General features: G+C 47.2%; 1 protein-coding gene across 1 annotated transcript in view; it reads left to right on the top strand.

The window, feature by feature from the left end:
• Positions 1–10,538: 10,538 nt before the first annotated feature.
• The window catches only part of LOC103782073 (microtubule cross-linking factor 1-like), a 42,224-nt gene continuing 36,270 nt past the window's right edge, over positions 10,539–16,492 (top strand). The window contains 3 exon segments of the mRNA XM_008949815.1: positions 10,539–10,568; positions 12,396–12,470; positions 16,077–16,486. Coding sequence (XP_008948063.1) covers positions 10,539–10,568; positions 12,396–12,470; positions 16,077–16,486 — 515 coding nt within the window.

The raw sequence follows: 16,492 nt of genomic DNA, 5'->3' as shown, positions 1-16,492 counted from the left end.
CCAGCAGGGTGCCCAGGGTCACAGCCAGGAGGGTTTGGGATCTCTCCAGAGCAGGAGACTCCACAGCCTCTCTGGGCAGCTGCTCCAGGCTCTGACACCCTCACACCAAAGAATTTTCTCCTCCTGGCAAGGTAGGGCAATGAGAAAGGCCAAAGCAAAGGTTGGAAGTGATGTCTTGGAGGAAATCAGCTGCTAAGTGCATGTGATATTATTTGGTGTCTCCCTCCCAATGTTTTTGATGTCAAGACTGCCAGGATCTTAAAAAATAGCTGTCAAAAAGCTCTAGGGACTTCAGGCTTCTCAAAGAAGCAGAATTAACCCAAGAAATGCCTATTTTACTGAGATCCTCCATGAAAACTAAGATCCCATGAGATGTTCCCTGCTAGTCAGCAGCTGCTCTGGAAGATGAGGCCCATAAGCCAGGTAGTGCCCATGGCACACCAGCTTTGGGGCCACCAGGGACTCAAATGATGTGGTTCTTTTGCTGTGGGAATCCTTAAGGCAGCTCTTCATGCCCTCCCTTTAAAGCACCTTTGAGATGGGGGGGACAGTCAGCTCACCCACGAGGAGCTGCTTCCTCCAGGAGCCTGAGGATGCAGAAAGAAAGAGCAAGCAGTGAATTAAGTGGGAAAGAGAAACAGTTTTTTTGTGTTTTAATTAGAAAAAATGAAAAGTGCATGAATTTCCTCCTTGTAATAGTTTCTGTCATATGAGAAATAATGGTCTAAAAGAACTGTGGGTCTCTGGCAGTCTTCCACTGGACTGTCATTAGTCTCTCTAATGCAGACATATTCTTCAGAGTCATCACTCTTCTGCACCCAGGCAGGGATGGAGCCTGTTCTGCTGCTCGTTGCCATGTTTCAGGTCAAAACCTCATCCACCAGTGCAGCTCCATCCCTGGAGGGCTTTCCAAGCCCTGGAGATGTGGTGTGAGGGACACGAGGCAGTGGGGACCTGGCAGTGCTGGGGGGAAGTTTAGATTCGATGACCTTAAAGGTCTCTTCCAATTAAAACCATTCTATGATATGTCCATTTTGTTATTTTCAGGAGAAATAACAGCTTTTGGAGAAGCCTTGCCTTGACCCAGTGGTAGAGAGAGAATATTTAACTAAATGTTTAGAGGTTTTTTCCTTTTTCTTTCCCCTTTTTGTTTTGCTTTGGTAGCGAGAGAAAACAGCTGAAGATTTACCAAGTCCCCTCAAAAATCTGCACTTGCTGTTTCTTTAGGTTTTGCAAAATAATCCTAGATTTGAATTCTTGCCTGTCAGACTCAATGTGGCTTCAGGACATGACCTGACCACGTCCTTTCATCAGGCATTAATCACAGCAGCATAACAAGAGTCATGGATTAGGGACCAGCAGGTACCTCTCCCCTGTGTGCTCTCCAGTCTCCTCCAAAATACCATTGCAGAGAAGACAGTGACACCCTTCTACTGCCTCAGGCTTCCAAGCCTCACTGAAATTGATGAAAATTTGATATTTGTTTTAAAAAAAATCACTAAAAAGTGGAGATTATTGTGATTTGGGTGCAGCACTGTGGTATCTGCTGTTGAGCCATTTTCATATGGTTCAATCCACGCACATCATATGGTGATTTATAGTAAAAAAAAAAGTGTCTCCTTGTCTTTTTGGTGTAGAATTATCCTGAAATATCCTTTCCCTGCCTTTTTTCCCAGCCTGCAGTCCCCAGCAGGAGCATATCACTCTCCCTGAGCCCTTTGCAAACCTTTCCACACAGGAAGAGGTTCTTTGGAGTAGGCAAATCAAATCCAAAGCACGTGAGGATGTTCCTGAGATGAGCAAGACTTTCAGGTTACTGCCTGAAGATGATTTTTCAGAAGCTGATTCTCAGCCTCCTCTTCAGACACCTCTTTTAGCAGGCATCAGGATCCATAAGCTGTGCAAAGGGGGGGTCTGGAAGCTCTTCCCTGTAATTTCTGTGGTTTGTTGGGCATGGTTACAAGTGAGGACACCACGACTGGCATCAGCTTTCAGGGGCTTGTAAAGGTGACAGCACTGCTCACCTTTTTGTGTTTCACTCTGTGTTGGGGGTTGGAGGTGCAGCAACACAATCCAGATGGCTGGAGGGGGGAGGATTTTATCCACTTTATCCACTAACTCTCTGTGTTCTCAGCAAAACACACATTTTACAGCAGCTCTATAAAAGTACAGAGAGAAGGGCATCATTTTATAGCCTTTTAAAGAAAGCCATCAAACCCAAGTGCTGTCAATCTCCCATTTGTTATCTTAATAATTATCATCATAAAAATACAGTGTACAACGTGACTGGGGTTACAAATTCAGTCTCACTAATGGTCAGGAAGCAGTAGAATTTACCCAGCAGGCTCACCCAGTGCAGATGTGGTCCCCTCCTGCTCTCTGCCTTGGCTGAGGGCTGGTGGTGGCCTTGGTGACCACCCTGCACTCCTCTGGTAGCTCCTGGTTGTTTGCACTGAGGGATGTATAGGAAAGATTTTCACAGCTAGCAGCCAGCTGAGGTCCAAAAAAGGTCAACAGCCCCCCAAAGTGTGGCCTTACTGTCTTTTTGCTCTACCTAAACCCCTTTTTCAGAGTGCTGTGTCCTTAAAATGTGAAATAATAGAGCAGCAACCAAGGATTACAAGGACTATCTGGGACGTGGTCGCTGGGGGTCGTTGCAGTTGGCCTTTAATCTCTCTGCTTCTTTAGAATTTCATTTAATACTTTATAGAAACAGCAAGTGGCTCTAATCCAGGGGAGATTGAATATGCTTGTACCTAGACTTATCTGCTCAAGGAAAATTTTTCATTCCATCCCCAATGCAGAAAAAAAACCCCACTCCTGTGGTTGTTGATTTATTGGCGCGGATGTTGCACGGCTCTGAATATCTCTGCAAAAAGACTTCTAAAAATATATAGTTATGTTCTAGATTCTAGAAAATTTGTTCTTTGCTTCCATACCTTGAACACTACAGAGGCTGCAGAGCTGTGTGGGTTTTTTTTTTGCCCTCTCCCAGTGTCATAAATTGCTGCAGGAACCTCCTGACCTAGTATGGGCTTGGAGGTCTCCTCAGCTCCCCTCCTCTCCCTTACCAAACCACCTTGTCCAAATCGTGGCCACCTCTGCTTTGTCCCATCACTGTCAAACTCTTCAGTTGGTTTCTTCAGGATGCTGAAGGCCAGCAGGGTGAGGGAGGGGATTCTGCCCCTCTGCTCTGCTCAGGGGAGACCTTCTTGGGGCCTTTCAGTGCTTCAAGGCAGCCTGGAAGAAAGCTGGGGACAGTGTCTTTAGCAGGGCCTGTTGGGACAGGACCAGGGGGGATGGTTTGAAACTAAAAGAGGGAGATTTAGACTAGAGAGAAGGAAGAAATGTTTGACCCTGAGGGTGGTGAGCCCCTGGCCCAGGCTGCCCAGAGAGGTGGTCGCTGCCCCATCCCTGGAACCATCCCAGGGGAGGTTGGACACAACTCTGAGCACCCTGCTCTAGCTGCAGATGTCCCTGCTCCCTGCAGGGGGTTGGACTGGGTGACCTTGAAAGGTCCTTTCCCACCCAAACCATCCTGTGGTTCTGTGATCCTAAAGCTGCCCTGACATTGGGACCACCAGCTAATGAAGCATTTCTTTCTAACTGCTCTGGGTGTCAGAGATTGAGTGAACTCTCCCTGCAGTTGGAGAGCAGAAATCCTGTGCATCTACTGACTTCTTAGTCTTCTTCTGAAATAAAACCCACCAACATTTATGCCTGTGCCAGTGGAGGTGGCAGGCTGGGCATGCATTGATCAGTGCTCTCCTATTGTCTTCTTTTGGGAATGGAAATCCCTAATTCCCTCTCTGAGCTCTACCTGGCCTGCAGTCCAAGTCTCTAAAGCTGGTTGCTCACCACCAGCCCAGCTTGCTGTCACAAGAGCCAAAAAAGTGTTGTTTTGTCTTTTCTGGGTGTTTTGTATGTTCTATTTTATCCAGAGGAGTGGAGAAGAGAGAGACACAGTGCTGAATATCCACCCTTCCAGTGATGGACACTGCTGGCTTTCTACTACCTGAGAAGAGGTTGTAGAGGGGTGGAGGCTGGTGTCTTCTCACAAGTAAGATGGGAGAGAACAGCCTCAAGTTGTGCCAGGGGAGGTTTAGGTTGGATATTAGGGGCAATTTCTTGACCAAAAGGGTTTTCAAGCCCTGGCAGTGGTGGAGTCTCCATCCTCAGATGTGTTTAGAAGTCATGTAGATATCATGCTTAGTGACATGATCTAGCAGTGGGCTTGGTAGAGTTGGGTTGATGGTTGGACTTGATGATCTTAAAGGTCTTTTCTGACCCAAACGATTCTCTGATTCTCTTTGGTGTGCTGAAGCTTGGCCTGGGCCACCCTCTCATCTCACAGGGTTTTGTAGCTGAGGACAACTTCTCCTCCCATTGGCAGGTTGTTTTAGGATGAGTCTGTGTGTGTTTGGGTGCTGCTCCTGCCTCCTGCTCCCATGAGGAGGAGAGGGTGGGTGGCCCCAGATAGTCAGTCTTAGGGTGTCTTCTGTGATGTCTCAATACAATGGGACAGACAATTTGAAAATCCATTTTAATTAAGGTGTTATTAAGAAGAGTTTTTGGGAAGACACTAAGTCAGTGATAGGCCTGTTGGAGGTCAGGATCTCAGCTGCCTGTGGCAGGGTTTCATTTATTATATTCATACCAATTATTGCATCAGGGGCCTATAATATTTTTACAAATTATTACTATAATTATTATTAAGTAATTATCATCTCTATGAGACTTATTATATTGGCTGCAGGTCCTCTTCTCAGCCAAATATTCATAGAATGCTTTGGGTGGGAAGGGACCTTTGAAGGTCACCTAGTCCAACCCCCCTGCTCTGAGCAGGGACATCTGCAACCAGAGGAGGTCTAAGCTGGAGCTGGAAGCTGGTGTGCTTGGCTGCATTTTTTTCCCCAAGGGATGGCTTTTCTCCTGAGCTGTGATGCTGGGGGTGTTTCAGACAGGGCTTGCTGTGCTGGGTCACCTGAGGGATGAGCATCTCAGCACCGAGAGGTTTCTGGTGAATGAAATGCACGTGGGAGTGAACGCAGAGCTGGATGGCTTGTGTCAGCCCCAGCTTTATCAGGGCTTGGGAGGAGATCTTTTTGAAGGGCCTACAGCAATTGGAAAGCAATTAGAATGTCCTTGTGCTTTGCAGTCCCATTAACCAACCTGTGGATAGGGGCAGGAGCCCACGTGGGGAAAGACTGGCACTGTGCTTTCACCTGGAATGCAGAAGCAGTGGCTGGCAGGAAAGCTTCAGCTGGAGGCTTGGGGGTTTAGAGGCTCTCCAAGCCTTGAGAAAGAATGGAAAGCCACCCTGTCCTACCATGGAACAAAGAGATCTTGCTACAGAAATGGGAGAAGCTTCCTTTGCACCAAACAGGCAGGGGACAGCACTGGGAAGGAGGTTTCAGAAAGCTGCAGTGTGGTGGCTGAGAGCTGGACCTCCTGAAGAACAGGTCCTGGTCGTGGTCCTTCAGTGCTGCATTTGTTGGAAGAGTTTATTCATCAGTGGTTTGAGAGTGAGAGCTCTGCACAAAGGGTGGTTTTCTTTATCTGAGCTGGGCAAGTAGGGGAAGCTCTGTGAGGTGAAGAGGAATCGTGCACCCCCCTCCATGGCAGGGTCTGGCAAGTCCAAAGCTTCAAAAAGTTGAGAGGGAATCTGTCTGCAGGGGTGAGCAGAGCTGGATTGGTGTGGAGGGGGTTGCCAGAGGAGGAGAAGGGAGATCTCCTGCTTTATTCACCCTCTGCCATCATCTCCCCATGCTGTATTGGGTTTGCCTGGCAAGGTTTTGGTGGCAAGGGTCTACAGGGTGGGTTCTGGGAGAAGCTGCCAGAAGACTCCCTCATATCTGATAGAGCCAATGCAGCTGGCTACAAGATGGACCCACCACTGGCCAAGGCCAAGCCCATCAGCAAGAGTGATTCTCTGCTTCTGGGAGGACATATTTAAGAAGGTGGGAAAAGAAATGAAGCAATAATAGAGAAACAACTCTGCAGACACCAAGGTCAGTGAGGAAGGAGAGGGAGAAGGTGCTGCAGGCACCAGAGCAGAGATTCCCCAGCAGCCCATGGGGAAGACCATGGTGAGGCAGGTCGTCCTCCTACAGCCCACGGAGGTCCATGGTGGAGCAGGTCTCCACCTGCACTGTGCTTGGAGGACATTTCTGGGCAGTGGTTAGTGAAGCAGTTAAGGAGTGCTGGTTTACATCTCTTGGGGATCAATCCACCTCCTGATCATCTGTTGCACGTGGGTCTGGTTTCCTTCCAGTCATGTTCATGGCAAGCAGAATTACCTTCATTTAAACCACTGGTGTTTCTTGGGGAGTAACCACTAGGAAAGAGTTGGTCCATTGGCACCATCTCCTGATGAGTCACATACAGGGGGGCAGAGAAGATGTCCCACTGGTTGTTTTGTTCATCCATGAACATGAGTGGGCTCAAGAGCTTGGAAGAAGTCAACTCTTGGTATGAAACACCAAAGTGCAACCCTGAAGCTGTTGGCCTGGAGGCCACCAGTAATCTGAGAGCTTCTCCTAGGGCTGTTGAAGCCAGTGGATTGGGTCACTCCTGCATGTTTTTGTTGTTCAAAGTACAGTCAGATGGCTCAGGGGCAGCATGTCCTAATGAATGCAAATGCAAGTCGTGCTTCTCCATTTCAAAGCACTGGGTAGCTCACAGAAGGTTATTTATGCAGCTCCTCAGCCCCAGTGATGCTCAGTGCATAATTCCTCCCCCATCCCAGTGACTCAAGCTGCCCTCAGGGATGGACTTTCCAAGCCAGCCTCTCTGTTTTTAGGTTGCAGAGATGGGAACTTCAATAGCTGATGAGTTGAGTGTGCAGGTTGGGTTTGATGTGTGGGGGATAGGAAGCCCACCCTTGCCTGCAGGTGCCACCCAGGATGACTTGCTCCTCTTAATAGCAGTGGCTGAAGGGACAGGCTGGCAGCTCCTAGAGACTCTTGGTTCTCTCCTCTTATTTTCCAAGTCCTTCTCTATTGCCAGCTACTCAGCACTTGCCTCAGCATGGAAACTTGGGGCATATCAGCTGTTTACTTGTGTGCTTTTCACTCAAGCTTTATTTCCACATCTTCCTCAACCTCTAATTCCATTTGCATTGCCTCCTGCTTGCTGTAGGTGGTCTCAGTCTCACTGAGATTCTTCTCAGGCTGGTTAAAAATGGAATCCACCAACAGCCACAAATGATCTCTTCTCCTCTGTGCTAGGGTCCTAGGGGAAGTGAAAATAAATGTGGCTTTTCTTGCTCTTAGTACTGTAGTCACTACAGCCCATAACCTTTTTGGGAAGTTTAACTTCTAAAACACCAGATAATTTATTTACCCCCTTGTATTAGCTCTCCTTGGTAGCTGAGAGGTGACAACCAAGCTGCAGTGAAACAGTGACTGTAGAAAATCTCCAGTGAGTAACCTCTTTCCTAAGAGAATTTGTTAACCAAAGGACTACTAAAATCTTTAACCATCACTGGAAGACTTTTTGGTAGACAGCCAACCCTGGCTGGTCTCTTGAGTGTAAAGGTAGTATGGAAACATTCCTTCTAGCATTATTCCTCACAGCTGCTGATGCTGATCTCCTGTACATTAAAGAGAAATGCTCCTTTATTGCCCCACTGTAAAGCATTTAAGCCCAGCACCCCCAGGTCCTTCTCTTCACCCCCAGCCTGGGCTGGTATCAGGGGTTGCCACAATCCAGATGCAGCACTTTGAACCTCGTGGGGTTCAGGAGATCTTTCCTTGCTCTCATCTAGGGCTTAGGGGGTTTTGGCCAGGCAGTCTCCTGGTGCTGTGTCTGTGTTTCCAGTCCTCCAGTGCCATGTGGGAGGGAGGTTTCTCCCTGTGATCCACCAGGAGCCCCCAGAGGTAAATATCCCATTCTTTTTCTTGCACCAAGGAAGAGACTCAGCCTGAGGTTGAGTCTCTGCCTTATGGAAATCCAAAGCCATCTCCCAGCCAAGCACTGCCCAGAAGGGTGATCTTAAGCAAATCCAAACAAAACAGTGTGAAAACACTTAAAATAGGGCCCTATCTAAGGTAATATGTTACAAACCTGTTAGTCTGGATCTCTGAAATCCACTTTTTTCAGTGAGGAGCAGAGCTTGCAGCTTCCAAAGCCTGATCACTACCTGCCTGTCTCAGCCTGTGATCCATCTCCTACCCAAATTATCATTTTCTTCCCCTTATTTCCTCAGTATTTTCCTGTACAACAGAGTAAAGGCTTTATTCCTTTCTCTTGAACACCACAGACCATGTGTTTATACACCCTCCCACTTCTCAGGCTGGATGTGTGGATGTGGAATGTTTTGCCTGTAGGTAAGAGCAAGATGATTTTAGGATTTTCTGCATTTCTAGCATGACTGGTAACTGTTTGCTCCAATCGTGTGTTGAACCCTTTCCAGAAATTGGTAGACTCATTAAATGCAGTCCCCAAACAAGCTCCTCTTGGTTAAGTCACACAGAACAGCCTTGAGTATGAGGACCAGGGCTGTGCCCCACATCTCTTCAACCACAGTGGAGCAGCTGCCCAGAGAGGCTGGGGAGTCTCCTGCTCTGGAGAGATCCCAAACTCTTGGCTGTGACCCTGGGCACCCTGCTGTGGGTGAGCTGCTGGAGCAGGGGGTGGGATGAGATGATCTCCAGAGGTCCCTCCCCACCCCTCCATGCTGGGGTTCTGTGATGGTGACCCACCTTGCCTGCTGGGGCACGATGCTGCTGAGTGGTGGCTGCCCTCAGTCACAAACCTGCTTCCAGAATAACACCACATTGGGGAAAAAAAAGGAAAAAAAAAAGAGAGAAATCTCTTTATCCTGACTAAGCTTGTGTAACAGGTTTTCATACGATGTTTTTAGTATTTAAAGCCTTTTTTTTTTCATTAAACTGTTTCAGGATCTAGAAAAACAAAACAAACAAGTGAAAAAAAAACAACATTTCTCTTACTCAGCTTCATTAGTTGTAGGAAATCTCTGGATTAACACAGAGAGCAGATTAGCAGAAATAAATGGTAGTATGGCTTGGGCATATGGTGCTGCGTGTGAATGGGTTTTAACTACTTAGCTGTGTCTAACAAAGAGCAGAGGGAGAGATTTGTCTGAGCGTGGGGTAATTCCCTGCACAGCTCACCAGTCAGAAACCTCAGAGCCTGGGGCAGGGTCTGAGTGGGGGGCACAGAGACCAGGATTTGGGAGGAACCCGGGAACCATCTCCAGGGCCAGAGGGGAGGCAGGCTGGGGGTGACCCCACGACAGCCCTGGGCTTTGTGTCAGCTGGAAATTGTCCCCTGCAGAGCAAAGAGAGTCGGCAGAGGGAAATAAGAGAGGCCCCAGTGGCAGGGAGGCTGCTGGGGGGTATCGGGCTTCGTGCTCTGGGCACACAGCCATCCTGCCAGCTCTCAATCCAGATGACTCCACAGATTTGGGCTCCCTGCTTTGAGTTTGGGTTTGTTGGTTTTTTTTTTTTGCCTGATATCTCTCATTCCACTCTGCTGCTTCACCCTGCCAAAGTCAAATTTAGGCCTTTTCTAACCAGAGCCAGCTGGCAGCAGTTTGACCCTGAGACCCAGTGTGAGCACTGGTGGGGTCCCAGTCGTGCTCCACCTCCACAGCTCAGGAAAAATCTTCTTTTTTCCATTCAGGTGCTGAGAGGTTCCTGCAAATCCAGCCCTTGGTGATGACATTTCCATGTCCTGAAAAAAAAAACCTTGCTTATAATGGAGATAAAGATTGGCAAAGACAATCTAATCTCATTTATAAAGTCAATTCAGAAATACCTGGAGAGTTACCTGGTCTTTATGGAGGCTCCTTGGTACTTTTGCTAGCCCAGATTAACCAATAATGTCACTCCACAGGGCAGGACTTGCATTTTTAAGCTATTTTTTTTTGGGGGGGGAGGCTGCTTTCCTCTGAGGTTTCCACAATATGTTTCACATCCACTCTGAGCAACATTCTTGGACTTCTGCCCTGGATTCATCAAATATAAATCCTTGCCCCATGCAAAAAGAAACTTTTGCCAAAAATTGTGGTGGTCCAGAGAAGAAAAGAGGGTGTTTGTTTTTTCTTTTTTTTTTTTTTTCCCTCTGTGAACTTTTCACTAATTTTATGCCATTTGTTTTTATTTTGGTGGGAAATTTTGTGCCTTGTAAAGCTCCCTGATGAGGCCATGAGCATCCTTGGGTTTTTTAGTGATTATTACCAAAAAAAAAAAGACTCAATCCTCAGCTGCTCCTTTTTTTTTTTTTTTTCCCCCTCTGTGAACTTTTCACTAATTTTATGCCATTTGTTTTTATTTTGATGGGAAATTTTGTGCCTTGAAAAACACCCTGACAAGGCCGTGAGCATCTTTGGGTTTTTTAGTGATTATTACAAAAAAAAAAAGACTCAATCCCCAGCTGCTCAGCAGAATATTCTTGTTTTCTCCTAACTCAGAATTGAGCCCTGCCAAAGCTGCAGGCTTTGTGTTTAGCTTATCAATAACTCAACGTTGCTTTTGTTGCAGAGTTCCCTGAAGAGAAGAGGCAGCAGAGAAATGCACAAAGAAAAAAAGGCATTTACCCAGGTATGGTTTTCACAAATGTGCAGTTTTGGGGGGCAAAATCACAGGAAAAAGACCTCAACATTGCTTTTTTTATGGGTGTTGACAGGCATGTTAACTAGAATGCAATTAGGCTTTAATCTACTGAGACCTTCCAGAGAGAATCTAGAAATAATTTAGGACGCAAGTGTGATCTCTAAACCATGCAGCTTCTCAGGCTCCTTGTGCCTGGAGCCATAGATCCAGGCTGGGAGTTTTCTGCAGGAAGAGAAAATCACCTTGCCTCTCACAGTAATTGGATCACAGCTCAGGGAATGATTAAATTTATACAGGGTGCCAAAGATTTGGTGCTAACGAGCGTCACGACACCTCGAGAGCTCCCGGGTGCCAGCCCAGGGTTTGAGCTTGGTGTTGGGGGGGACACACCACATGAACTTGTGCTCCCTCAAGCTGGGATGTGACCCAGAGCTTGAGCTACCCACTCAATCTCCCTTTGGACACTGGTTTTATTGGAATCCTGTAGCCTGAGCCTTCTCAGGAAAGCCATCTGCCCAGTTTCCTCTGCTTTTGGGGCTGGCTGTAGGAGTTAAAGCTTTTCCCAGCACCCGTAGAGCTGCTGTTTATAGCTGGAGAGGTGGAGATAGGGTTTCACCTCCCTGCCAGAGGAGCCCAGAGTGACATTGTGTCTTCAGCAGAGAAAGGTTGGCACCTCCCTGGCTCTCCCCTTGACGGGCTCGCCGTCGTCTCTCAGTCGATGGAGTCTTAAAAGCCATTGATTTGTAATAATAACCCTAATAAATCATCCCAGTGTGTTGCACTTGAGTGGGGAGGGTGGGCAGACCGAGGGCTCGTGGTAGCCAGGGGCTGCAGGTGCTTTCCCAGGACACAGCCAATGCAAGCAGGGCTAAATCAGACTTTAAAACAGGGCACTGGGCTTTCTTCCTGCAGAGCCTGCTGTGGAGAGTTAGTTCAAAGCCATCAGCCAGGTCAGAGAGTTTATTTTTCTGCAAGTCTGTAAAATACATGGCTGGAATGGGTCTCTCTCTATCTGCCTGCACACATGCAGACTCCAGCTGTGGCTACACGAAGGCAGGGTTGTGTCCAGTGGGGTTTGTGGGAGGCACTCTCCTTCCTTTCCTCATTCCTGGCAATACAGAGCAGTGCAGAGAGAAGAGGGAGATTGGGAAAACCAAACCTTTGTTGTACACACACATTGCAACCCCTGTGAGCGAAGGATTTGGTCACAAAGAGGAAAGTTGTTGGGACAGCACTGTGGAAGGTGGCTGCTCAGTGTTCTTCAGCAGTTCCTTAGTGGAGGAAGGACTGAGAAGTGATCTCACATATTGACACAGCCCAACCTACGTGTGTCTGGGCTGTCTCCCAACTCCAGGGTGTCACCCAGAGCTGTCTCCAAACCCAAGTGTCCATTCCAAGGCTGCTGGAGACCAGCAAGTGCCCAAGCTGGTCAGACAGCCACCAGGTCCTGGGGTATGGCCCAAAGGGGGTCAGTGCAGACCAGCCCACAGGTTCAAAACGCTGCTCTTCAGGGATACTTAAATACCTAAAGGAAGTTCAAGTGCTCCTTAAGTGTTTTGTGAGGGAAAAGCAGCCACGAGCTCAGATCCTGTGCCTCCACATGCTCACAGATACATCCAGCAAATAGCAAAACTGGTGTTTTTACTTACTGAGAGCTCCTCAGGAAAATTAGCTGGAACATCACACCCACCACGGGGCACCCCGAGTAGCTAATACCTGTGAAACTGATTGTCCTGGAGCTGTGTAAAACCCAAATTCAAAGCAGCTCTCACCCACCTCTAGCAGCATGGAAGAAAAAAGGTTTTTATTCAGCAGAATTGCAAAATGGAGCTTCTTGGAAAACCCCAGGCACCAGGCAAACCACAAAGGAAGGTGGTTGTCCAGCGCAAGGTAGGAGTGCTGGCCCTCAGCCAGATGCTTGGTGCTGGTCGTACCCCCCTGTCCTCAGATTTGCAACCCCAAAAGCTGCTTTACCCATCTTCTGCCTGGCAGTGCCCTCGAGGTGGTGGTGGTGGTGGTGGTGGTGGTGGAGGAGATGGTGTTGGTCTCTCTCTCTTTGTGTCTTCTTGCCAGAAAAGAAATATCGTATTTGGGAATTTTTGATCAGCTCTCATCAGGTCGTTTCTGTTGCAGAATGAATTTGAAGTTCATTCCTTTAAGTTTCATTGCTTTATTTCCACGTGCTACATTTCTCTCCATTAGACTGCAGACTCTGTAGGGAGGGATCTGGGTTTTTTTTCTGTCTGCTTTTTTTCCCCATTAACATCCCTCTGAAGTGCCATGCAGAGCTGTGATGCTGTTGCATGCAAATAAGCACTATCAGTAACCATTAATTCCCATTTATCCCTAATGATCTCTTCAAGTCCGTGCCCAGCACCATGACTGAACATTTCTGCACTGTCATTCCTCCTTTTCTTTCTGTGCAGCCTGCCCCACATTACAGTTTTTAGGAAAATATCCACACATGCTGGAGGGGAAGCACAGTTGGGTCCCACCTTCCAGCCTCTTGTTCCTCCAAAATGATGGGAATATTTTATTCTCCTTTTTTAAATCCTTCCCCTTTTTTTTTTTGTCAGTCATGGTTTCACTAATAACGAGCTGGTTTTAATTTTGGTGCTTTGGCTTCTCCTTGTATAAAACTCCATTTGCCTGTGTGGGTGTCTCACCCTCTTGCTCTTCCTACTTGGTTTCAACTGATCAAGAAATTGCTGATATTTCTATACACAAAGCTCCAGAGGGACAGATGCATGAAGGTTGGAGTCTTACCCTTCTGGCATGCTGAATTCCAGCTGACAAATCTCTCCTGACCATTCTTTTCCTAAGGAAAAAGGCTGTCCAGGGAATGGGATTTCAGGAGTCACGTTCCCTGGCAGAGAAGGGAGGAAGACCTAGAGCTTTCTCACCTTCCCAGATGGGATCCATGTTTAGTAGGGCAGATTAACATCCATCAGCTCTGTTGCTTGTGTTTGTTTAACGAGAAAAAATCTTTGTTTCAGCTCTTTTGAAAAGAAATATTAGAAATGTGATCTTTTTTTTTTTGTTTCCTAGACAAAACCTAGCAATAAAGTAAGGCCACTAGAAGACCCTCACGGTGGCTTTGTCCTGCTGTAATAACTCACAAAATAACTCAAAAAATCCACAACTCTGTGGATGCACTGAGTTGTGCAGTGATGCCAAGCAAAAACCACTGGGCTTCTGACCCCAACCCATCAAAACCCTTCCTTTTTTTCCTTCAAAAGCTTCAAAACCTTGTCCTGAGTGCAACTTGGGGCCTGTTTATTTAGTTTAATGGCAGGGGGTGTCGGGCTGGAGCCCCCTCACGCCCCCATGGAGGAGCTGGCCCCCAGTTGAGGGAGAGGGCTGCAGGGCAGGCTGATCCTTCCCCATGGGAAGAACTCTGGATTGCAAAGGCAGAATAAGGAAAATGTCAGATGTGATTATTTCCAAGCTCTTCACAGATAAATGGATAAACCGGAGCAGTCACCCCACCTGCGAGCTCTGCTCTGGCTCTGACTTCTCTTCTGATCTCTGTATTTCCCTAAAAGCCACAGGGATAAACTGATTTTCCATGAGAGGAAAAACAGAGGGGATGGATCGTGCAGCCCTGACCAAAGATGTTGCTTTAATCCTCCAGCCAGAGCAACCAAAATTCAGAATGACTCTGGCAGAGGCTGCGTGGATTAACGCCAGGGTTTAATCTGATACTTAATTTACAGCTTCCAGCTACAGAGAGAAAAGCAATTTGCAAATATACGTGTGAAAAAGAGGTGTGTGCATGCGAGGAGATGCTAGGGAGGAAAGAAAGCCCAGCTTCTAGGGGCTCTGCTTCTAATCAATTTGCTTCACCTCGCTGGTACTCATAGAAAACTCACATTTCTGGTGCCAGAATGGTGATGAGCAGAGTTTGAAGTCAGTCAACAGATGGAGTGATTGTGGTTGTGTTTAATTTCTTATCACTCAATCCCAGATATTAACAGAAACTTTGACTATTGTTTACCTCTGTCACGTTATTCCCATCTCAGACAGAGTTTTAGTATTTAGTATTTCAAAGTCCCAACCTGCACCAAGCAGACTCAGTAAGAGCTGATTCTATTCAGAAGTATAGAACCAATTACTTGTGTGGCTGTTCAGTTATTAATAGCTGGAATTAAGCCATAATTAGTCTATATCTAAACAGAACGGGGCGAAATTAATCTAGGTAACCAAAAAGACACAACGTGTGCTTTGGAAATTGGATCATTTCCTCAGATTGCTGAGCCATAATTAGTTTTGTAAATCTTTTTTATTATTATTATTATTTTAATAGCCTGATCCAGGCGAACAATTAAAGTCAGTCGTGTTTTCTTCTGGATTTGGTTGCCATTATTAGGAATTGTTACAAAATAGTGCTTGTGAAAGATAACAGTGCTCGGGGAGACCGAAATGAAGTTTCCATAGATAATTGCACATATGTCCACGTGGCCTCCCAACAATGATGAGATCTGCTGTCTCCAGAGATCCCCTTTCAAAGCCTGCCTCCATTATATTGCTAATGCTGATAAATGTGTCTCTTACCCGGCCAAGTGCCTGGATCTCCATGACAATTCACGAAAGTGATTCATGCAAAGAAATTGTTCATCGGCTTAGAATTTGCTTAACCTCAGTCTCTTATTTCAGCACAATACAGGCTGGAGTTTTCACTCCAGCCTGAGAGGCAGCGCTTGAAAACGCCCAGCTCACACCGACAAAAAAAAAATCAAAGTCTCACTCCATACCCCGCTGCTTGCTGAAAAATGCAGCTTTGCACAGGGGATGGATTTGGATGGAAAAAGAATAGATTTTTCTTTCCTTTTCCACATGTTTTCACCACTATTCCCTTGGGGATAGTTGTCCATACCACAAACAGTGGTCACAATCTGGTCCATCCTGATAATAACAGCAGCAGAGACGACAGCGCGCTTCCTATTTGGAAAGCGCGTTAGGCACTCATTAATTAATAAGAGTAATTAAAGCCTTCACTTTGCAAGGCAACTGTGCAGCTCAGCACGCTTCTCTTTTTTGGTTGGTTTTTTTTTGTGCTTTCTAGCCCAAGATTTGGGAGGACGATGAGCAAGCTCATCAGAGCAGCCTTTGTTTCGTGATGCTAAAATGTATCGTTCGACTTCGACGGAACGGAAAGTGCCAACAAATCACGGAGCCTTTTCATCTGACTCCTTATTTTCCACAAAATTTGCTCAGGATTTGAGAGAAACCGAGCGCTGGCACTCTTGCATCACTGAACACTTGCACGGGCACAACTGATTTTAGTTCTTCACCCCCCCTTGTTTAACTCTGGTCGAGCTGCTTTGCCCATTTAACCAGGATCGAGCTGTGAAATGTGTCGGCTGTGTGGTTGGTGTGTTTGTGTCCCTAACTCGTGAGGGTGGGGAGAGGGGGAGATTTGGGAAGTGAAGCTCCTGGTTGTGCTCCCATAATGATACAATCTTTGGCGGCGGGGGGGGTGGTTGTTCTTGGCAGGAGGACAGCGCCGATTTGAAGTGCCAGCTCCAGTTTGCCAAAGAAGAGGCGGCGCTGATGAGGAAGAAGATGGCCAAGCTGGGGAAGGAGAAGGACGAACTGGAGCAGGAGCTCCAGAAGTACAAGTCCATCTATGGAGACGTGGACAGTCCCCTGCCGACCGGGGAGGCGGGTGGACCGCCCAGCACCAGGGAGGCCGAGCTGGAGCTTCGTTTGAAGCTGGTGGAGGAAGAAGCCAACATATTGGGTAGAAAAATCGTGGAACTGGAAGTGGAGAACAGGGGGATCAAAGCTGAGATGGAGGATATGAGGTGCCAGTACGAAAAAGAGTGTCTCAGCAGGGACCACATTTCAAGCATTCCTACCTCGCCCTACGGCGACTCCCTGGAGTCGGCCACGGAGCAGCGGCGGCACCC

This window comes from Merops nubicus, unplaced genomic scaffold, assembly GCF_000691845.1.
Source record: "Merops nubicus isolate BGI_N331 unplaced genomic scaffold, ASM69184v1 scaffold2501, whole genome shotgun sequence".
NCBI lineage: Eukaryota > Metazoa > Chordata > Aves > Coraciiformes > Meropidae > Merops > Merops nubicus.
This window is presented reverse-complemented; position numbering and strand designations above follow the sequence as displayed.